This window comes from Dendropsophus ebraccatus, chromosome 10 (assembly GCF_027789765.1).
Source record: "Dendropsophus ebraccatus isolate aDenEbr1 chromosome 10, aDenEbr1.pat, whole genome shotgun sequence".
In the NCBI taxonomy this organism is placed as follows: Eukaryota; Metazoa; Chordata; class Amphibia; order Anura; family Hylidae; genus Dendropsophus; species Dendropsophus ebraccatus.
The window spans coordinates 9213409-9238559 of record NC_091463.1 but is presented as its reverse complement, the minus strand read 5'-3'; the positions used below and the strand labels follow the sequence as shown (position 1 = coordinate 9238559).

The 25151-nt window shown below is 46.7% G+C and overlaps 1 protein-coding gene across 3 annotated transcripts; it reads left to right on the top strand.

Annotated features, from left to right (window-relative positions):
* The first annotated feature begins 11487 nt into the window (after positions 1-11487).
* LOC138765815 (olfactory protein-like) lies at positions 11488-25151 on the top strand. 3 transcript variants are annotated; one of them, XM_069942898.1, is made up of 7 exons: positions 11488-11599; positions 20993-21129; positions 21213-21283; positions 21366-21476; positions 21845-21946; positions 23792-23817; positions 25058-25151. In XM_069942898.1, the coding sequence occupies exons 1-6, from the start codon at positions 11507-11509 to the stop codon at positions 23815-23817; spliced, it is 540 nt and encodes a 179-aa protein (XP_069798999.1). In that variant the 5' UTR covers positions 11488-11506; the 3' UTR covers positions 25058-25151. The 3 variants fall into 3 exon arrangements, with proteins under 3 accessions (XP_069798999.1, XP_069799000.1, XP_069799001.1); XM_069942899.1 differs by lacking the exon at positions 25058-25151 and adding an exon at positions 24913-25035; XM_069942900.1 differs by lacking the exon at positions 11488-11599 and adding an exon at positions 19047-19173.

Genomic DNA, 25151 nt, shown 5'->3' with positions numbered 1-25151 from the left:
TTCCCCACCGCTGCCTCCTCTCATACTCTTACAATGTCTCTACTCCCTGCAATTCTAGGGGAGTCACTCTAATACTCTGTGCTGCTGTGGGACCCTTCATCTACTCCTCTCTGTAGCAATATGGCACTTCTACTGTCACATACACTGAAAAAATCATGCAAATCAACTGGTGCCAGAAAGTGCCAGAGATTTGTAAGTTACTTCTATTAAAAAAAAATCAGTTATCAGCCGCTGTATGTCCTGCAGGAAGCGGTGTATCCTTTCCAGTCTCTGATCTCTGCTGCCACCTCTGTCCATGTCAGGAACTGTCCAGAGCAGCAGCAAATCCCCATAGAAAACCTCTCCTGCTCTGGACAGTTCCTGACAATGCCTGCACAAGCCATAACACTACCTCAGCTACAATTCATACAGCTCTACAAACATGCTGAGTTTTCATAGCAAAATATATCTTTATTAAACAATATACTAAGAAATATATTAAAAACATTAACATTTTTAGTGTTTTTAATCTATTCTTTAATAGATATATTTTGCAATGAAAACTCAGCATGTTGTCTGTTAGTAGAGCTGTATATACTGTATAATAGAGATGAGTGCGCTGAGGCCTAAAGATAATATGCATCTTCAAGAGCATCAATCTATGTATGATGGTGTACTGCTAAATAATACCGCCATACTGATACTAAACTATTGCCCTACACAAGGAACCAATATTATAATCATACATAATACTATTATACTGTTACCACATAATACCTCTATACAAGGAACCAATGTTATCACCATACATAATACCGTCATACTGTTAGCAGATAATACCTCTATACAAGGAACCAATGTTATCACCATACATAATTCCGTCATATTGTTACCACAAAATACCTCTATACAATGAACCAATGTTATCACCATACATAATACCGTCATACTGTTAGCAGATAATACCTCTATACAATGAACCAATATTATTACCATACATAATACCATTATACTGTTACCAGATAATACCTCTATACAAGTAGCCGATATTATCACCATACATAATTCCGTCATATTGTTACCACGTAATACCTCTATACAAGAAACCAATATTATCACCATACGTAACACCATCATACTGTTACCACGTAATACCTCCATACAAGGAACCAGTATTATCACCATAAATAATACCGTCATACTGTTACCACATTACACCTCTATACAAGGAACCAACATTAGGATCATACATAATACTGTCACACGGTTACCAAATAATACCCCTAACAACTTCACTGTCCCTTAGGATCAGCACACTACTCCTGAAATACTCTGTGCTGCTGGACAGCTTTCTCCTTCCATCTCTGTGAGGGTCTCCATTAACCCTCCCCACATCATGTCACAATGCACGCTGCCATCACGAGACACCATGAGTGGACGGCTTCCTAAAACGCTCTGTGCTGCTGTGACCCTGCTCTTTCCTATATACTTATGATCTACCATTTATATCTGTGCACTAATGTGGTCAGATCATGGAGCCCTACATGATGGCACCTGTCCCATCTGAAATCCTCTGTGCTGCTGTACTGACCCCCCACCGGATGGCAGCAGCCTCTGTGTAACCTCACCAGTATCTTATGTTCCCAGTGTTATCTCCGGGACGAGGTGGAAACTACCAAGATGTTCTGCCTTATCCCATAAGACGCTTGGCAGTGAGCGCTCCTGATAAGAGATGATCTGATGTAGTAATAGGGAGGCGGTAATACAATCTGTACAGCAGGGAGGTGACCCCATCGCCCGCCTGTGACCCAGAAGGTGGCGTCTCCGAGTCCTGCTGTTATCTGCAGGTTTAGGATCTGTACATAGGAGACCACAGGCGGCAGTGACTCCATAATACAGGCAGAGCCCTCCCAGAGATTGTAGGATTTATCATCCAGGTTCCCTGGCACCAAACTCTCCTCCAAAAGGAAACAGATCAGGATCAGTAATGTATGTACACAGTGGCCCCACCAGCAGAATAGTGAGTGCAGCTCTGGGGTATAATACAGGATGTAACTCAGGATTAGTGATGTATGTACACAGTGACCCCACCAGCAGAATAGTGAGTGCAGCTCTGGAGTATAATACAGGATGTTACTCAGGATCAGTAATGTAATGTATGTACACAGTGACCCCACCAGCAGAATAGTGAGTGCAGCTCTGAGGTATAATACAGGATGTAACTCAGGATCAGTAATGTATGTACACAGTGACCCCACCAGCAGAATAGTGAGTGCAGCTCTGAGGTATAATACAGGATGTAACTCAGGATCAGTACATGATCAGTAATGGGTGATGTTGGAGGCATCCAGTTCCAAGATCAACCAGGATAAGTGTGAGAGTCTCTGGCTGGGAGGGGGAGATCCCAGGTTTGATCTCTCAGACACCCTTCCAGGGCCCCAAGACTCTGCAAAAATCCTAGGCATTACATTCGGTCAGGGTGATTACCCCACTAAAAACTGGGATGGTAGGCTCCTGGATGCCACTCGGAAGGTGGACCAGTGGAAAGGTTGGTCTTTAACCTTAAGGGAAAGGGTACACCTGATCAAATCGTACCTGCTCCCTTTGTTTATCTACCTGGGCAGTGTATGTATCTTGCCAGAGGCTTCCTATACTAGGATCTACAGCCTGTTCTTCCAGCTGTTATGGGGGAATAGGCTGAACCTGGTCAAGAGAGAGGTTACGTACCGCACGAGGAGACTTGGGGGTTTGTCTATGGTGAACCCTGTGGTGTTCTTAGTGAACACCTTCTTGAAAGCTAACATCGCAAACCTCTGGAAAGAGAGGGCTCCTCCGTGGGTACTCTCCTGCAGGGAATGGTTTCGGCCTTTCTTCCAGGAATGGGAGACAGGAGGGCGAGTGAAGGACCTTCGTACACCCCATGGATATCTTCCGGCTTACGCTACCCTGACTCTGAAGATGATACGTCGGTGGGGTCTGGGAATGTGGGAGATCAGGACTCAGTCGAGGAAATTCCTTGACCAAAGGGTTCTGTTGACCCATTTCCAGAAGCCCCTGGCGCTCAGGGATTGCCCAGGTCAGGATCTGAGGGTTGGGTTAAGTCTATTGAACTCAAAGAGGATCCCCCAGAAGTTTTGGGATTTGGCCTGGCGCTGCTTCCAGGGGAAGCTATATGTGAGGGACAATTTGAAGTGCAGGAGCTCCGATGATCGGGGGTGTCCCCGAGAGGAGTGTGGAAATACGCTGGAAAGCATGGATCATTTCCTGCTTCATTGTCCCTTCAATATAGGGGTTTACACCAGGGTGGGCGCCTCCATAGGTTGGAATCAGTTAGTCAGTCTCACCTATCCGGAGTGGGCTTATGGAGTATTCAGGAACCTGGGTGGCCGAGATCGCTGCACGTTATTTCTAGTCAGCTTAGTGGTTAGGTACCACACGTGGAACGCACGGTGTCTAGTATCTACACAGCGTAGAGTCCTCTCCGAGGTGGAGGTTTGTAGGAACATCACTGGTGACCTCGGGAAGATCAGGTCTTTGGAGTATGGCAGGCTGGGTACCAGTAGGGCTTCTCTCCTGTGGAGAGGGTTTTCCTTTGCTGTGCCCTAGGTACTGAGCCCACTGGGTGAGGGACCATAATTCTGGTTAGGGACAGAGTAGATAGGGACAGAGGTAGGGAGAGTGTGAGGGTTAGATTAATATTTAGGGATAGTAGTAAGGGAGAGGGTAGGGAGAATAGTCAGGGATAGGTTATAAATTATTATGGTACCCGGTCTGCCATCCTCTGATCCCGGTGGGGGGCTGTGCATGACACTTTAGCTTTTTGTTTTAATTTTCTATTCAGTTATAAACAGTAAAGGGCTTACAGGCTACCGAATTTGAGCCTTGTTGTTATGTGTTGTGGTGTTGGTGTTTTAGGTAGTTTGGTAAGTTGAGGGCTGGATAAGCCCTATGGACGGTTATAGTTATTGTATATGGTATTGGTATAGGATAGGTTGGGAGGGGTGATGGGGGGTTTACATCGCATGCTTTTTCCTGGATGAGTACTTGGGGTTCTGGCATGGGTCACTGAGGGACAAGAACTGAACTTATGGACCCAGACTCATGTCCAGATTTGGGGTGTGGGTGATGGGGTTTGTAGTTAGAATATTAGATAGGTTTATGTAATTTGATTGCTATAATTTTATTATTATTTGCATTATTGTTTATTAGTATACATTATTATTATTATTATTATTATTATTATCATATTTTATCTTTAAGTATATAAGGCAGCCGGACCTGGTATTCTCAAGTTAGTATTTGATGTTTCCATTTGTACTAACTTTGTTTTGTTAGGTTAGTTTTAGTTGAGGATAGTTTCTTAACTGTTAAAGTTGTGTATTGTGTGTGTGTGTGTGTGTGTGGGGGGGGGGGGGTTAGGTGGGAGTTATGTATATGGGGATGGGAGGTTTGGTTGGTGAATTGTGCTGGGGTGTGTGTGAGTGGGGGGTGCTGTGTGTGTTGAAGGAAAAAAAAAAAAAAAAAAAAGCTTTGTGTAGTTTTGGTTTCTTATTTTGTTCAGTTATGTCCAAGCAGGGACTGTATTAAGTTAGAGACAAGAATGGCTCAAACCTTGTTATAGCTTTTTGGCCCTTGGTCTAAAGTGGCTTTACTATATTATTTCTGTGTGCTGTGAGGTGTGAGTGTGGGGTAGGTAGTAGCGGTGGTGGGGTAGGTAGTAGCGGTGGTGGGGGTAGTAATAGTTGTAAGTTTGGGGCATTTTGGTAGTATCTTATAATGAAGCTGGACTGGCCGGTGAGGCAGGTGTGAGGGAGGATTTCCTTTCCGTAAAGACATTGTTTAAGAATTTATTAATTTGTTGTTTTTGTTATAAGCAGAAAAGCTTTGTATTTGTTTTTGTTCTGGCTGATGGAGCCGCGTTTATGTTTATGTAGTTATACTTGTTATGTTTTATATTTTTCTAATAAAAAGAATTACAGGATGTAACTCAGGATTAGTGATGTATGTACACAGTGACCCCACCAGCAGAATAGTGAGTGCAGCTCTGGAGTATAATACAGGATGTTACTCAGGATCAGTAATGTAATGTATGTACACAGTGACCCCACCAGCAGAATAGTGAGTGCAGCTCTGAGGTATAATACAGGATGTAACTCAGGATCAGTAATGTATGTACACAGTGACCCCACCAGCAGAATAGTGAGTGCAGCTCTGAGGTATAATACAGGATGTAACTCAGGATCAGTACATGATCAGTAATGGGTGATGTTGGAGGCATCCAGTTCCAAGATCAACCGGGATAAGTGTGAGAGTCTCTGGCTGGGAGGGGGAGATCCCAGGTTTGATCTCTCAGACACCCTTCCAGGGCCCCAAGACTCTGCAAAAATCCTAGGCATTACATTCGGTCAGGGTGATTACCCCACTAAAAACTGGGATGGTAGGCTCCTGGATGCCACTCGGAAGGTGGACCAGTGGAAAGGTTGGTCTTTAACCTTAAGGGAAAGGGTACACCTGATCAAATCGTACCTGCTCCCTTTGTTTATCTACCTGGGCAGTGTATGTATCTTGCCAGAGGCTTCCTATACTAGGATCTACAGCCTGTTCTTCCAGCTGTTATGGGGGAATAGGCTGAACCTGGTCAAGAGAGAGGTTACGTACCGCACGAGGAGACTTGGGGGTTTGTCTATGGTGAACCCTGTGGTGTTCTTAGTGAACACCTTCTTGAAAGCTAACATCACAAACCTCTGGAAAGAGAGGGCTCCTCCGTGGGTATTCTCCTGTAGGGAATGGTTTCGGCCTTTCTTCCAGGAATGGGAGACAGTAGGGCGAGTGAAGGACCTTCGTACACCCCATGGATATCTTCCGGCTTACGCTACCCCGACTCTGAAGATGGTACGTCGGTGGGGTCTGGGAATGTGGGAGATCAGGACTCAGTCGAGGAAATTCCTTGACCAAAGGGTTCTGTTGACCCATTTCCAGAAGCCCCTGGCGCTCAGGGATTGCCCAGGTCGGGATCTAGAGGTTGGGCTTAGTCTTTTAAACTCGAAACGGATCCCTCAGAAGTTTTGGGATTTGGCCTGGCGCTGCTTCCAGGGGAAGCTATATGTGAGGGACAATTCGAAGTGCAGGAGCTCCGATGATCGGGGGTGTCCCCGTGAGGAGTGTGGAAATACGCTGGAAAGCATGGATCATTTCCTGCTTCATTGTCCCTTCAATATAGGGGTTTACACCAGGGTGGGCGCCTCCATAGGTTGGAGTCAGTTAGCCAGTCTCACCTATCCGGAGTGGGCTTATGGAGTATTCAGGAACCTGGGTGGCCGAGATCGCTGCACGTTATTCTTAGTCAGCATAGTAGTTAGGTACCACACGTGGAACGCACGGTGTCTAGTATCTACACAGCGTAGAGTCCTCTCCGAGGTGGAGGTCTGTAGGAACATCACTGGTGACCTTGGGAAGATCAGGTCTTTGGAGTATGGCAGGCTGGGCACAAGTAGGGCTTCTCTCCTGTGGAGAGGTTTTTCCTTCGCTGTGCCCTAGGTACTGAGCCCACTGGGTGAGGGACCATAATTCTGGTTAGGGACAGAGTAGATAGGGACAAAGGTAGGGAGAGTGTGAGGGTTAGATTAATATTTAGGGATAGTAGTAGGGAGAGGGTAGGGAGAATAGTCAGGGATAGGTTATAAATTATTATGGTACCCGGTCTGCCATCCTCCGATCCCGGTGCGGGGCTGTGCATGACACGTTAGGTTTTTGTTTTAATTTTCTATTCAGTTATAAACAGTAAAGGGCTTACAGGCTACCGAACTTGAGCCTTGTTATGTGTTGTGGTGTTGGTGTTTTAGGTAGTTTGGTAAGTTGAGGGCTGGATAAGTCCTATGGACGATTATAGTTATTGTATATGGTATGGGGTATAGGATAGGTTGGGAGGGACAATGGGGGGTTTACATCGTATGCTTTTCCTTGGATGGGGTTCTGGCATGAGTCACTGAGGGACAAGAACTGAACTTATGGACCCAGACTCATGTCCAGATTTGGGGTGTGGGTGATGGGGTTTGTAGTTAGAATATTAGATAGGTTTATGTATTTGATTGCTATAATTTTATTATTATTTGCATTATTGTTTATTAGTATACTTTATTATTATTGTTGTTATTATTATTATTGTTATTATTATTATTATTATTATTATAATATTTTATCTTTATGTATATAAGGCAGCCGGACCTGGTATTCTTAAGTTAGTATTTGATGTTTTCATTTTTTACTATTTGTACTAACTTTGTTTAGTTGAGGATAGTTTCTTAACTGTTAAAGTTGTCTAGTGTGTGTGTGTGTGTGTGTGGGGGGGGGGGGGAGTAGGTGGGAGATATGTATATGGGGATGGGAGGTTTGGTTGGTGAATTGTGCTGGGGTGTGTGTGAGTGGGGGGTGCTGTGTGTGTTGAAGGGGAAAAAAAAAAAAAAGCTTTGTGTAGTTTTGGTTTTCTTATTTTGTTCAGTTATGTCCAAGCAGGGACTGTATTAAGTTAGAGACAAGAATGGCTCAAACCATGTTATAGCTTTTTGGCCTTTGGTCTAAAGTGACTTTACTATATAATTTCTGTGTGCTGTGAGGTGTGAGTGTGGGGTAGGTAGTAGTGGTGGTGGTGGGGTTAGTAATAGTTGTAAGTTTGGGGTAAGTTTGGGGGGATTTTGGTAGTATCTTATAATGAAGCTGGACTGGCCGGTGAGGCAGGTGTGAGGGATGATTTCCTTTCCGTAAAGACATTATTTAAGAATTTATTAATTTGTTGTTTTTGTTATAAGCAGAAAGCTTTGTATTTGGTTTTGTTCTGGCTGATGTAGCCTCGTTTATGTTTATGTTTATGCAGTTATACTTGTTAAGTTTTATATTTTTCTAATAAAAAGAATTACAGGATGTTACTCAGGATCAGTAATGTAATGTATGTACACAGTGACCCCACCAGCAGAATAGTGAGTGCAGCTCTGAGGTATAATACAGAATGTAACTCAGGATCAGTAATGTAATGTATGTACACAGTGACCCCACCAGCAGAATAGTGAGTGCAGCTCTGAGGTATAATACAGGATGTAACTCAGGATCAGTAATGTAATGTATGTACACAGTGACCCTTCCAGCAGAATAGTGAGTGCAGCTCTGAGGTATAATACAGGATGTAACTCAGGATCAGTAATGTAATGTATGTACACAGTGACCCCACCAGCAGAATAGTGAGTGCAGCTCTGAGGTATAATACAGGATGTAACTCAGGATCAGTAATGTAATGTATGTACACAGTGACCCCCACCAGCAGAATAGTGAGTGCAGCTCTGAGGTATAATACAGGATGTAACTCAGGATCAGTACATGATCAGTAATGGGTGATGTTGGAGGCATCCAGTTCCAAGATCAACCGGGATAAGTGTGAGAGTCTTTAGCTGGGAGGTGGAGATCCTGGATTTGATCTCCCGGACACCCTTCCAGAGCTCCAGGAGTCTGCAAAAGTTTACCCCAAGCAGAAGGTGGATCAGTGGAAGGGTTGGTCTTTGACCCTCAGGGAAAGGGTTAACGTGATCAAAACTTTCCTGCTCCCTTTGCTGATATATCTGGGCAGTGTTTGCGTTTTGCCAGAACCGCTCTGGACTCGGGTCTACAGTGTGTTCTTCCAGCTGTTATGGGGGAATAGACTGAACCTAGTCAAGAGGGAGGTTACTTACCGTACGAGGAGACAAGGGGGGTTGTGTATGGTCAACCCCGTGGTGTTCCTGGTGAATACCTTTCTTAAGACCAACATTGCAAACCTCTGGAAAGAGAGGGCTCCTCCGTGGGTATTCTCCTGTAGGGGATGGTTTCGGCCTTTCTTCCAGGAATGGGAGACAGGAGGGCAAGTGAAGGATCTCCGCACACCACACGGGCATCTTCCGGCTTATACTACCCTGGTTCTGAAGGTCATTCGTCGGTGGGGTTTGGGGATGTGGGAGATTAGGACTCTGTCGAGGATATTCCTTGACAATAGGGTCCTGTCATCCCATTTCCAAAAACCGCTGGCGCTCAAGGATTGCCCAAGCCGGGATCTGGAGGTTGGTTTGGGCCTATTGAATTCCATCAGGATCCCCTTGAAGTTTTGGGACTTGGCTTGGCGCTGCTTCCATGAGAAACTGTATGTGAGGGACAATCTGAAGTGCAGGAGCTCTGAGGATCGGGGATGTCCCCGGGAGGAGTGTGGAGGCATGCTGGAAAGCATGGAGCATTTTCTGCTTCATTGTCCCTTTAATACAGAGGTTTACAACAGGGTGGGCGCTTCCATCGGGTGGCCCAGGTTGTCCCGCCTCTCCTATGCGAAATGGGCCTATGGAGCATTCAGAAACCTTGGTGGCTGGGACCGGAGCACTTCATTCCTAGTCAGCATAGTGGTCAGGTACCACACGTGGAGTGCACGGTGTTTAGTATCGACGCAGCGTAAAATCCTCCCTGTGGATGAGGTGGTTAGGGGCACAGCGCCCCCTGTGGATGAGGTGGTTAGGGGCACAGCGCCCCCTGTGGATGAGGTGGTTAGAGGCACAGCGCCCCCTGTGGATGAGATGGTTAGAGGCACAGCGCCCCCTGTGGATGAGGTGGTTAGGAGCACAGCGCCCCCTGTGGATGAGATGGTTAGAGGCACAGCGCCCCCTGTGGATGAGGTGGTTAGAGGCACAGCGCCCCCTGTGGATGAGGTGGTTAGAGGCACAGCGCCCCCTGTGGATGAGGTGGTTAGAGGCACAGCGCCCCCTGTGGATGAGGTGGTTAGAGGCACAGCGCCCCCTGTGGATGAGATGGTTAGAGGCACAGCGCCCCCTGTGGATGAGGTGGTTAGAGGCACAGCGCCCCCTGTGGATGAGGTGGTTAGAGGCACAGCGCCCCCTGTGGATGAGGTGGTTAGGAGCACAGTGCCCCCTGTGGATGAGGTGGTTAGAGGCACAGGGCCCCCTGTGAATGAGGTGGTTAGGAGCACAGGGCCCCCTGTGAATGAGGTGGTTAGGAGCACAGCGCCCCCTGTGGATGAGGTGGTTAGAGGCACAGCGCCCCCTGTGGATGAGGTGGTTAGAGACACAGCGCCCCCTGTGGATGAGGTGGTTAGAGGCACAGCGCCCCCTGTGGATGAGGTGGTTAGAGGCACAGCGCCCCCTGTGGATGAGGTGGTTAGAGGCACAGTGCCCCCTGTGGATGAGGTGGTTAGGAGCACAGTGCCCCCTGTGGATGAGGTGGTTAGAGGCACAGCGCCCCCTGTGGATGAGGTGGTTAGGGGCACAGCGCCCCCTGTGGATGAGGTGGTTAGGAGCACAGTGCCCCCTGTGGATGAGGTGGTTAGAGGCACAGCGCCCCCTGTGGATGAGGTGGTTAGAGGCACAGTGCCCCCTGTGGATGAGGTGGTTAGAGGCACAGCGCCCCCTGTGGATAAGGTGGTTACTAAGGTACATTAGCCGCGTCTCCTCTCCGGGTGCTGGGCTGATGCTGTCTTTTGTTTTGTGATGTAGATATATGGGAATATAGGGGCATTTGGGCTGTGTGTAGGGCTGAAAGGCCTCACTTTGGTTCATTGTGTATGTTTGTTACATTGTCCTGTATAGATTATTAGTATGTGCTTATTCGTATACATTTAGGGGGACATTTATTAAAACTGGTCCACTTGTACGCCAGTCTTAAATAAAGCTCCCCCCCCCCCTTACCCAGTCAGATTTACTAGGAGGCACATGCCTTCTCCCCGCACTCTCCTCCCACCCTTCAGACAAGGAGGGGGTATGGTTGGTGCACGCCAGGGGCGCAACATTGATGAATCTTCCCCTTTAGCATTGGTTCTCACACCTGGGGTTGGGGTTTTGTGGGGTTTAGGTTGGGTGGTGGGTTATATGGGGGAAGGGGCTTTGTGCGGGATTTTAGTATATACAGAAAATCCTGGGTTGTATCATGTACTTGGGATATGGGATGCGGAACCAGTTCAGGGCCAATATATATATATATATATATATATATATATATAATATCCAGTGTGTGTTTCTGTATATGGTGTGGGGATTTATTATATTTCTTATTTTGTGTGGTATGTCACTGGACCAGGGTTTACTATGGTTGTATTATGTACTGTGCCCAGGCTGTATTCTTCTTCTTTGGGTTCTCATCCGTGCACATGTGGGGTGTTCAGTGAGGATGAGGCTGGAGCAGCCTATATGATTCTGGACATCATGATGGATGATCACTTCCATTGTACATTACAGGGGCTAAACATGAAGTTGACCAGACCCTATGCAGCCGCTGCTTATTGTATATATAATATATCATAGATTAATATCAGCCCTTTGGCAGCTGCTGCTCCTTACACTGAAACTGATCCCTCATTAGAAGCCGAACCGAAGACTCCAGGTCGCCGATTACATAACGCTCTTATCTCCAACAATGGCTTTCTATATCAGGAGTTCTGCTCTTGCTTCTGGATTCTGTATAAATAGAGAAGCCAGGGTCAGGAACCTCACATCAACCCATCACCGCAACCATGCTCCAGGTGACTGCAGCCGCCCTGCTCCTCCTCGTCATCCAGTGCCAGGCCAAAGATGTACAGCCGCAAAAAGATTTTGACATGAACAAAGTAAGTGAAATAACCTAATGATACTTATATATCTAAAATACAGACGTCCTGGCATTACACCTCACAACCATTAAGATTCCGTTACACCATGGAAGCAGCGATCACAGACAACAACTACTCTATTTTCCTTTAAACCGATTTTTGATACTGAACAAATCCCTAAATGTACTGAAGTACTGGTACATTATACTGCTATCCACTAATAAGACCAATTCATGTCCAATATACGCTAGATATCGTTACAGGAATAATACTGCCCCCTATTGACAGGGATGTAGCTACTATAATACCGCTCCTATATATAAGAATATAACTACTATAATACTGCTCCTATATACAGGAATATAACTACTATAATACTGCTCCTATATACAGGAATATAACTACTATAAAACTGCTCCTATACACAGGAATATAACTACTATAATACTGCTCCTATATACAGGAATATAACTACTATAATGGTTCAGGGAAGAAAAAGAGTGCTGCACCTCACACCTATGGCTGATACTAGTACCTCTCGGCTGCATAAAAAACATCAGAATTCTGTATGTGAATTGATCAAGCCACACTGCCCCATGTACCTCGTGCAGGTATCTGATACACATGGGTCCCTACACTAAGTCCACACTGTGCCGGTCAGTGACCACCACCCCCGCAGGCGTGCACAGTCAGGGAAGGGAGGCCATGGAACGGCCCTGTAACCCCCATGCCACAGGACCAGTCCCAAAAATGCCACACCAAAACCCAGCCAGCACCACCGGCGGAGGAAGCTGCCCCCAAACAGCACAAGTCTGGATAAGGTATTGCACTCACCATAGCTATCAAAGATAGAATGGGACAGACAGGAGGGATTAAAACCATGAGCACTCAGATGTCTCCTGCTAATTGCGGTCATGTGGGTCTCACCAGGAGGAGTGCAAAACACGGAGAAAAGAGAGAAACAAAATACGGTTCAGGGAAGAAAAAGAGTGCTGCACCTCACACCTATGGCTGATACTAGTACCTCTCGGCTGCATAAAAAACATCAGAATTCTGTATGTGAATTGATCAAGCCACACTGCCCCATGTACCTCGTGCAGGTATCTGATACACATGGGTCCCTACACTAAGTCCACACTGTGCCGGTCAGTGACCACCACCCCCGCAGGCGTGCACAGTCAGGGAAGGGAGGCCATGGAACGGCCCTGTAACCCCCATGCCACAGGACCAGTCCCAAAAATGCCACACCAAAACCCAGCCAGCACCACCGGCGGAGGAAGCTGCCCCCAAACAGCACAAGTCTGGATAAGGTATTGCACTCACCATAGCTATCAAAGATAGAATGGGACAGACAGGAGGGATTAAAACCATGAGCACTCAGATGTCTCCTGCTAATTGCGGTCATGTGGGTCTCACCAGGAGGAGTGCAAAACACGGAGAAAAGAGAGAAACAAAATACGGTTCAGGGAAGAAAAAGAGTGCTGCACCTCACACCTATGGCTGATACTAGTACCTCTCGGCTGCATAAAAAACATCAGAATTCTGTATGTGAATTGATCAAGCCACACTGCCCCATGTACCTCGTGCAGGTATCTGATACACATGGGTCCCTACACTAAGTCCACACTGTGCCGGTCAGTGACCACCACCCCCGCAGGCGTGCACAGTCAGGGAAGGGAGGCCATGGAACGGCCCTGTAACCCCCATGCCACAGGACCAGTCCCAAAAATGCCACACCAAAACCCAGCCAGCACCACCGGCGGAGGAAGCTGCCCCCAAACAGCACAAGTCTGGATAAGGTATTGCACTCACCATAGCTATCAAAGATAGAATGGGACAGACAGGAGGGATTAAAACCATGAGCACTCAGATGTCTCCTGCTAATTGCGGTCATGTGGGTCTCACCAGGAGGAGTGCAAAACACGGAGAAAAGAGAGAAACAAAATACGGTTCAGGGAAGAAAAAGAGTGCTGCACCTCACACCTATGGCTGATACTAGTACCTCTCGGCTGCATAAAAAACATCAGAATTCTGTATGTGAATTGATCAAGCCACACTGCCCCATGTACCTCGTGCAGGTATCTGATACACATGGGTCCCTACACTAAGTCCACACTGTGCCGGTCAGTGACCACCACCCCCGCAGGCGTGCACAGTCAGGGAAGGGAGGCCATGGAACGGCCCTGTAACCCCCATGCCACAGGACCAGTCCCAAAAATGCCACACCAAAACCCAGCCAGCACCACCGGCGGAGGAAGCTGCCCCCAAACAGCACAAGTCTGGATAAGGTATTGCACTCACCATAGCTATCAAAGATAGAATGGGACAGACAGGAGGGATTAAAACCATGAGCACTCAGATGTCTCCTGCTAATTGCGGTCATGTGGGTCTCACCAGGAGGAGTGCAAAACACGGAGAAAAGAGAGAAACAAAATACGGTTCAGGGAAGAAAAAGAGTGCTGCACCTCACACCTATGGCTGATACTAGTACCTCTCGGCTGCATAAAAAACATCAGAATTCTGTATGTGAATTGATCAAGCCACACTGCCCCATGTACCTCGTGCAGGTATCTGATACACATGGGTCCCTACACTAAGTCCACACTGTGCCGGTCAGTGACCACCACCCCCGCAGGCGTGCACAGTCAGGGAAGGGAGGCCATGGAACGGCCCTGTAACCCCCATGCCACAGGACCAGTCCCAAAAATGCCACACCAAAACCCAGCCAGCACCACCGGCGGAGGAAGCTGCCCCCAAACAGCACAAGTCTGGATAAGGTATTGCACTCACCATAGCTATCAAAGATAGAATGGGACAGACAGGAGGGATTAAAACCATGAGCACTCAGATGTCTCCTGCTAATTGCGGTCATGTGGGTCTCACCAGGAGGAGTGCAAAACACGGAGAAAAGAGAGAAACAAAATACGGTTCAGGGAAGAAAAAGAGTGCTGCACCTCACACCTATGGCTGATACTAGTACCTCTCGGCTGCATAAAAAACATCAGAATTCTGTATGTGAATTGATCAAGCCACACTGCCCCATGTACCTCGTGCAGGTATCTGATACACATGGGTCCCTACACTAAGTCCACACTGTGCCGGTCAGTGACCACCACCCCCGCAGGCGTGCACAGTCAGGGAAGGGAGGCCATGGAACGGCCCTGTAACCCCCATGCCACAGGACCAGTCCCAAAAATGCCACACCAAAACCCAGCCAGCACCACCGGCGGAGGAAGCTGCCCCCAAACAGCACAAGTCTGGATAAGGTATTGCACTCACCATAGCTATCAAAGATAGAATGGGACAGACAGGAGGGATAAAAACCATGAGCACTCAGATGTCTCCTGCTAATTGCGGTCATGTGGGTCTCACCAGGAGGAGTGCAAAACACGGAGAAAAGAGAGAAACAAAATACGGTTCAGGGAAGAAAAAGAGTGCTGCACCTCACACCTATGGCTGATACTAGTACCTCTCGGCTGCATAAAAAACATCAGAATTCTGTATGTGAATTGATCAAGCCACACTGCCCCATGTACCTCGTGCAGGTATCTGATACACATGGGTCCCTACACTAAGTCCACACTGTGCCGGTCAGTGACCACCACCCCCGCAGGCGTGCACAGTCAGGGAAGGGAGGCCATGGAACGGCCCTGTAACCCCCATGCCACAGGACCAGTCCCAAAAATGCCACACCAAAACCCAGCCAGCACCACCGGCGGAGGAAGCTGCCCCCAAACAGCACAAGTCTGGATAAGGTATTGCACTCACCATAGCTATCAAAGATAGAATGGGACAGACAGGAGGGATATAAAACCATGAGCACTCAGATGTCTCCTGCTAATTGCGGTCATGTGGGTCTCACCAGGAGGAGTGCAAAACACGGAGGACCTGCGCGGTGGTACACGGGGCAATATGGTTTGATCAATTCATATACAGACACTCTGGTGTTGATTTTTAATATAGGCCTGGCGGCATTAGTATCAGCCATAGATGGGATGTGCAGCCGTTCCATTCTCTCCAGTTCGTGTTTTGCAATTCTCCCTCTCTGAACAGCTAGCACTCCTTTATAAGACCCACATGACCAAAATTGGCAGGATATGTCTGTGCTCACATGTCTGGACCCTATGTCTTCCCCATTCTGTGAGAGCAGCAATGGTAAGTGTAATACCATATCCATACTTGTGTCGTTTGGGGGCAGCCTTCCCCGCCGGTGGTGCTGGCTGGGTTTTGGTGGGGCTTTTTGGGTCTGGTCCTGTGACATTGGGGTTGCAGGGCCGTTCCGTGGCCTCCCTTCCCTGCACGTGCGCGCTTTGCGGGGTTGGCGGTCGCTGACCGACACGGTGTGGAGTTAGCGTGGGGACCCTTGTGGACCAGAGGACCTGCGCGGTGGTACACGGGGCAATATGGTTTGATCAATTCATATACAGACACTCTGGTGTTGATTTTTAATATAGGCCTGGCGGCATTAGTATCAGCCATAGATGGGATGTGCAGCCGTTCCATTCTCTCCAGTTCGTGTTTTGCAATTCTCCCTCTCTGAACAGCTAGCACTCCTTTATAAGACCCACATGACCAAAATTGGCAGGATATGTCTGTGCTCACATGTCTGGACCCTATGTCTTCCCCATTCTGTGAGAGCAGCAATGGTAAGTGTAATACCATATCCATACTTGTGTCGTTTGGGGGCAGCCTTCCCCGCCGGTGGTGCTGGCTGGGTTTTGGTGGGGCTTTTTGGGTCTGGTCCTGTGACATTGGGGTTGCAGGGCCGTTCCGTGGCCTCCCTTCCCTGCACGTGCGCGCTTTGCGGGGTTGGCGGTCGCTGACCGACACGGTGTGGAGTTAGCGTGGGGACCCGTGTGGACCAGAGGACCTGCGCGGTGGTACACGGGGCAATATGGTTTGATCAATTCATATACAGACACTCTGGTGTTGATTTTTAATATAGGCCTGGCGGCATTAGTATCAGCCATAGATGGGATGTGCAGCCGTTCCATTCTCTCCAGTTCGTGTTTTGCAATTCTCCCTCTCTGAACAGCTAGCACTCCTTTATAAGACCCACATGACCAAAATTGGCAGGATATGTCTGTGCTCACATGTCTGGACCCTATGTCTTCCCCATTCTGTGAGAGCAGCAATGGTAAGTGTAATACCATATCCATACTTGTGTCGTTTGGGGGCAGCCTTCCCCGCCGGTGGTGCTGGCTGGGTTTTGGTGGGGCTTTTTGGGTCTGGTCCTGTGACATTGGGGTTGCAGGGCCGTTCCGTGGCCTCCCTTCCCTGCACGTGCGCGCTTTGCGGGGTTGGCGGTCGCTGACCGACACGGTGTGGAGTTAGCGTGGGGACCCTTGTGGACCAGAGGACCTGCGCGGTGGTACACGGGGCAATATGGTTTGATCAATTCATATACAGACACTCTGGTGTTGATTTTTAATATAGGCCTGGCGGCATTAGTATCAGCCATAGATGGGATGTGCAGCCGTTCCATTCTCTCCAGTTCGTGTTTTGCAATTCTCCCTCTCTGAACAGCTAGCACTCCTTTATAAGACCCACATGACCAAAATTGGCAGGATATGTCTGTGCTCACATGTCTGGACCCTATGTCTTCCCCATTCTGTGAGAGCAGCAATGGTAAGTGTAATACCATATCCATACTTGTGTCGTTTGGGGGCAGCCTTCCCCGCCGGTGGTGCTGGCTGGGTTTTGGTGGGGCTTTTTGGGTCTGGTCCTGTGACATTGGGGTTGCAGGGCCGTTCCGTGGCCTCCCTTCCCTGCACGTGCGCGCTTTGCGGGGTTGGCGGTCGCTGACCGACACGGTGTGGAGTTAGCGTGGGGACCCGTGTGGACCAGAGGACCTGCGCGGTGGTACACGGGGCAATATGGTTTGATCAATTCATATACAGACACTCTGGTGTTGATTTTTAATATAGGCCTGGCGGCATTAGTATCAGCCATAGATGGGATGTGCAGCCGTTCCATTCTCTCCAGTTCGTGTTTTGCAATTCTCCCTCTCTGAACAGCTAGCACTCCTTTATAAGACCCACATGACCAAAATTGGCAGGATATGTCTGTGCTCACATGTCTGGACCCTATGTCTTCCCCATTCTGTGAGAGCAGCAATGGTAAGTGTAATACCATATCCATACTTGTGTCGTTTGGGGGCAGCCTTCCCCGCCGGTGGTGCTGGCTGGGTTTTGGTGGGGCTTTTTGGGTCTGGTCCTGTGACATTGGGGTTGCAGGGCCGTTCCGTGGCCTCCCTTCCCTGCACGTGCGCGCTTTGCGGGGTTGGCGGTCGCTGACCGACACGGTGTGGAGTTAGCGTGGGGACCCGTGTGGACCAGAGGACCTGCGCGGTGGTACACGGGGCAATATGGTTTGATCAATTCATATACAGACACTCTGGTGTTGATTTTTAATATAGGCCTGGCGGCATTAGTATCAGCCATAGATGGGATGTGCAGCCGTTCCATTCTCTCCAGTTCGTGTTTTGCAATTCTCCCTCTCTGAACAGCTAGCACTCCTTTATAAGACCCACATGACCAAAATTGGTAGGATATGTCTGTGCTCACATGTCTGGACCCTATGTCTTCCCCATTCTGTGAGAGCAGCAATGGTAAGTGTAATACCATATCCATACTTGTGTCGTTTGGGGGCAGCCTTCCCCGCCGGTGGTGCTGGCTGGGTTTTGGTGGGGCTTTTTGGGTCTGGTCCTGTGACATTGGGGTTGCAGGGCCGTTCCGTGGCCTCCCTTCCCTGCACGTGCGCGCTTTGCGGGGTTGGCGGTCGCTGACCGACACGGTGTGGAGTTAGCGTGGGGACCCTTGTGGACCAGAGGACCTGCGCGGTGGTACACGGGGCAATATGGTTTGATCAATTCATATACAGACACTCTGGTGTTGATTTTTAATATAGGCCTGGCGGCATTAGTATCAGCCATAGATGGGATGTGCAGCCGTTCCATTCTCTCCAGTTCGTGTTTTGCATTTCTCCCTCTCTGAACAGCTAGCACTCCTTTATAAGACCCACATGACCAAAATTGGCAGGATATGTCTGTGCTCACATGTCTGGACCCTATGTCTTCCCCATTCTGTGAGAGCAGCAATGGTAAGTGTAATACCATATCCATACTTGTGTCGTTTGGGGGCAGCCTTCCCCGCCGGTGGTGCTGGCTGGGTTTTGGTGGGGCTTTTTGGGTCTGGTCCTGTGACATTGGGGTTGCAGGGCCGTTCCGTGGCCTCCCTTCCCTGCACGTGCGCGCTTTGCGGGGTTGGCGGTCGCTGACCGACACGGTGTGGAGTTAGCGAGGGGACCCGTGTGGACCAGAGGACCTGCGCGGTGGTACACGGGGCAATATGGTTTGATCAATTCATATACAGACACTCTGGTGTTGATTTTTAATATAGGCCTGGCGGCATTAGTATCAGCCATAGATGGGATGTGCAGCCGTTCCATTCTCTCCAGTTCGTGTTTTGCAATTCTCCCTCTCTGAACAGCTAGCACTCCTTTATAAGACCCACATGACCAAAATTGGCAGGATATGTCTGTGCTCACATGTCTGGACCCTATGTCTTCCCCATTCTGTGAGAGCAGCAATGGTAAGTGTAATACCATATCCATACTTGTGTCGTTTGGGGGCAGCCTTCCCCGCCGGTGGTGCTGGCTGGGTTTTGGTGGGGCTTTTTGGGTCTGGTCCTGTGACATTGGGGTTGCAGGGCCGTTCCGTGGCCTCCCTTCCCTGCACGTGCGCGCTTTGCGGGGTTGGCGGTCGCTGACCGACACGGTGTGGAGTTAGCGTGGGGACCCTTGTGGACCAGAGGACCTGCGCGGTGGTACACGGGGCAATATGGTTTGATCAATTCATATACAGACACTCTGGTGTTGATTTTTAATATAGGCCTGGCGGCATTAGTATCAGCCATAGATGGGATGTGCAGCCGTTCCATTCTCTCCAGTTCGTGTATAACTACTATAATACTGCCCCTATATACAGGAATATAACTACTATAATACTACTCCTATATACAGGAATATAACTACTATAATACTGCCCCCTATATACAGGAATATAACTACTATAATACTGCCCCTATATACAGGAATATAACTACTATAATACTGCTCCTATATACAGGAATATAACTACTATAATACTGCTCCTATATACAGGAGTATAACTACTATAATACCGCTCCTATATACAAGAATATAACTACTATAATACTGCTCCTATATCAAAGAATATAACTACTATAATACTGCTCCTATATACAGGAATATAACTACTATAATACTGCCCCCTATATACAGGAATATAACTACTATAATACTGCCCCTATATACAGGAATATAACTACTATAATACTGCTCCTATATACAGGAATATAACTACTATAATACTGCTCCTATATACAGGAGTATAACTACTATAATACCGCTCCTATATACAAGAATATAACTACTATAATACTGCTCCTATATACAAGAATATAACTACTATAATACTGCTCCTATATACAGGAGTATAACTACTATAATACTGCTCCTATATACAAGAATATAACTACTATAATACTGCTCCTATATACAGGAATATACTACTATAATACTGCCCCCTATATACAAGAATATAACTACTATAATACTGCTCCCTATATACAAAAATATAACTGCTATAATTCATGGATAGAAGCAAGCAGTAGCACTAACCCGTATGTTTCAGCTAAGCGGCTTTATTGTATCCACAAGTTTCGGGGAGGGAGGTGTGTGCACATATACAAGGATATAACTACTATAATACTGCCCCTATATACAGGAATATAACTACTATAATACTGCTCCTATATATAAGAATATAACTACTATAATAGTGCTCCTCTATACAAGAATATACTATAATACTGCCCCCTATATATAAGAATATAACTACTATAATACTGCTCCTATATACAGGAATATAACTACTATAATACTGCTCCTATATACAGGAATATAACTACTATAATACTGCTCCCTATATACAGGAATATAACTACTATAATACTGCTCCTATATACAAGAATATAACTGCTATAATACTGCTCCTATATACAGGAATATAACTACTATAATACTGCCCTCTATATACAGGAATATAACTACTATAATACTGCTCCTATATACAGGAATATAACTACTATAATACTGCTCCTATATACAGGAATATAGCTACTATAATACTGCCCTCTATATACAGGAATATAACTACTATAATACTGCTCCTATATACAAGAATATAACTACTATAATACTGCTCCTATATACAGGAATATAACTACTATAATACTGCTCCTATATAAAGGGATATACGGTAACTACTATACTACTGCCCCCTATGGTGATATATGTTATAACCAGCATCCTTTGTGCTGTCTTTAGTATGCGGGCAGGTGGTACGGTATTATAGCAGCATCAAACTGCCCGATGTTCAATGAAATGAAGAAGGGCATGAAGCGCCCCCTCATTGTTTATGCCACGGACGGTCATACAGTGAAGAACAGCGTGGCTTTCATGGGGTAAGTGGTGGCTGGTGGTCCCTGCGGGACTTCTCAGTCTTCATTGATTATACAGAGAATGATATGATGTCTCCTGATCTCAGACCTAAGGGCTGCCAGCAGATGGACTTCAGCCTGGAGAGCGTCTCCAGTGGGCACTACAAGTACCACTCCCGTGAGTATAGGAGAGGGGGCCGCTGGGACGGGCTGGGGTCTCTCCATCCCTAATAACAATGAATCTTATGGCTTCTATACAGCACAAGGAGACAATGAAGTCATCATGGTGGGCTCTGACTACCACTCATTCTCTATGGAGTTTATGAAGAGCGTCCATGATGGGAAGCCCTGCATGACCATCAATCTCAATGGTAAGGGGAACTCCGCACTCTCATCTTCACTCATCATGTTAGCAAGTTCTCAGTTTTCTTGCAGCTCCACCACAGGGGAGTCAAAGTATTACAGGTTGCCTATTGAAATCAATGGACTGTCCATAAATAGGTCCTATAGGAAGCACAGGCTGTGATCCAGCTTTCTCTACTCCATGAATGGCAAATATCTATAGCGCCCCTGCTGGCCAAGCTGTGTAAGAAAAGGCCGGGGTGTAGCTTAGGGCCCAATGAGGCCGCCATAAGGTCATAGCCACCCGGATACATTGGCTGGAGGAGCATGGAGCATAACCCCAGTGTATATCTATATATCGGTGTGGTATAACAGATTTATGGTCGTTCTTCCTCAGGGAGAGGCAAAAATGTGCCGGATGACATCAAAAAACAATTTATTGATCACATCAAAGAGATGGGCCTGACACCTGATGACACCTTTATGATTCCAGATGGAGGTACGTACCGAGGGGGGGGAGGTATGGGATTTCATGGATATAGCATTGTGAATGTATAGGATATAGTATGTATAGATATAGGATTGTTTTATAGGGGTCTATGGATATAATATAGAGATGTATGGATATAGTATAGGGATGTATGGATATAGGATGTAGTATAAGGATGTAGTATAGGGATGTATGGATATTGTATAGGGATCTATGGATATAGTATAGGGATGTATGGATATAGCATATAGTATAGGGATGTATGGATATAGGATATAGTATAGAGATATATGGATATAGTATATAGTATAGGGCTGTATGGATATAGTATAGGGATGTATGGATATAGTATAGGGATATATGGATATAGTATATAGTATAGGGATATATGGATATAATTATAGGGATGTATGGCTATAGCATATAGTTTAGGGATGTATGGATATAGTATAGGGATGTATGGATATAGTATAGGGATGTATAGATATAGGATGTAGTATAGGGATGTATGGATATAGTATAGGGATGTATGGATATAGGATGTAGTATAGACATGTATGGATATAGTATATGGATGTATGGATATAGTATAGGGATGTATGGATATAAGATATAGTATAGGGATGTATGGATATAAGATATAGTATAGACATGTATGGATATAGTATATAGTATAGGGATATATGGATATAGTATATAGTATAGGGATATATGGATATAGTATAGGGATGTATGGATATAGCATATAGTATAGGGATATAGGACATAGTATAGGGATGTATGGATATAGGATGTAGTATAGGGATGTATGTATATAGGATATAGTATAGGGATGTATGGATATAGTATATAGTATAGGGATGTATGGATATAGGATATAGTATAGGGATGTATGGATATAGGATATAGTATAGGGATGTATGGATATAGGATATAGTATAGGGATGTATGGATATAGGATATAGTATAGGGATGTATGGATATAGGATATAGTATAGGGATGTATGGATATAGGATATAGTACAGGGATGTATGTATATAGGATATAGTATAGGGATGTATGGATATAGGATATAGTATAGGGATGTAAGGATATAGTATATAGTATAGGGATGTATGGATATAGGATGTAGTATAGGGATGTATGGATATAGGATGTAGTATAGGGATGTATGGATATAGTATATAGTATAGGGATGTATAGATATAGGATGTAGTATAGGGATGTATGGATATAGGATGTAGTATAGGGATGTATGGATATAGGATATAGTATAGGGATGTATGGATATAGGATATAGTATATAGATATAGGATATAGTATATAGATATAGGATGTAGTATAGGGATGTATAGATATAGGATGTAGTATAGGGATGTATAGATATAGGATGTAGTATAGGGATGTATGGATATAGGATATAGTATAGGGATGTATGGATATAGGATATAGTATATAGATATAGGATGTAGTATAGGGATGTATAGATATAGGATGTAGTATAGGGATGTATAGATATAGGATGTAGTATAGGGATGTATAGATATAGGATGTAGTATAGGGATGTATGGATATAGTATAGGGATGTATGGATATAGGATATAGTATATAGATATAGGATGTAGTATAGGGATGTATAGATATAGGATGTAGTATAGGGATGTATAGATATAGGATGTAGTATAGGGATGTATAGATATAGGATGTAGTATAGGGATGTATGGATATAGGATATAGTATAGGGATGTATGGATATAGGATATAGTATATAGATATAGGATGTAGTATAGGGATGTATGGATATAGGACTGTAATATTACAATTAATGGATTCTATTCTCCATCTTTTCGCAGACGAGTGCATCCCCAAGGGAATTTAGGTAATTCTATATGTGACGCCATCTTATATCTGACAGTCCAGCATTTGCCCCTCACATGAGACCAACGTATAACCCTGAGAGAGAGGCAATGCTGAGTGCGGGGCCCGGGATATTACAGGGGACACACCAATAGGACCAGTGGGGGCCTGGGATATTAGAGAGGACACACCTATAGGACCAATGTGGGGCCCCTGGATACAGTGAGGGGCCCGGGATATTAGAGAGGACACACCTATAGGAGCAATGTGGGGCCCCTGGATACAGTGGGGGGCCCGGGATATTAGAGAGGACACACCTATAGGAGCAATGTGGGGCCCCTGGATACAGTGGGGGGCCCGGGATATTAGAGAGGACACACCTATAGGACCAATGTGGGGCCCCTGGATACAGTGGGGGGCCCGGGATATTAGAGAGGACACACCTATAGGACCAATGTGGGGCCCCTGGATACAGTGGGGGGCCCGGGATATTAGAGAGGACACACCTATAGGAGCAATGTGGGGCCCCTGGATACAGTGGAGAGCCCGGGATATTAGAGAGGACACACCTATAGGAGCAATGTGGGGCCCCTGGATACAGTGGAGGGCCCGGGATATTAGAGAGGACACACCTATAGGAGCAATGTGGGGCCCCTGGATACAGTGGGGGGCCCGGGATATTAGAGAGGACACACCTATAGGACCAATGTGGGGCCCCTGGATACAGTGGGGGGCCCAGGATATTAGAGAGGACACACCTATAGGACCAATGTGGGGCCCCTGGATACAGTGGGGGGCCCGGGATATTAGAGAGGACACACCTATAGGACCAATGTGGGGCCCCTGGATACAGTGGGGGGCCCAGGATATTAGAGAGGACACACCTATAGGACCAATGTGGGGCCGCTGGATACACTGGGGGGCCCGGGATATTAGAGAGGACACACCTATAGGACCAATGTGGGGCCCCTGGATACAGTGGGGGGCCCGGCCCAGGTTGGCTTTTTTTTTTTTCCTTCCTAGTACTGGGATACTGCAAAAGTAGGGGGAAGGAATTAACCCTAATTTATAGGGGGCCCTCCATGTCGCCCCCTTCAGGTCATCCGTATAATTTCAGGCTGATGTGTTGTTGCTGATGACCCGGCTGCCCCCGTCATATACCACAATCTGAGAGGGACGCTTCTGCCAATATTGACAGTGTGAACGTCCCCTGCTCCCGAGGACAGCGACCTCTGACCTTCTGCCCTGTTTATGTTTTACAGAGATAGCAGCCAGCGGACCCCCTACATCGCCCCAGGACCCCCCATCCCTCACTGTATCCCATCTCTTATCCATAGTAGAATGAAATAAAACCAC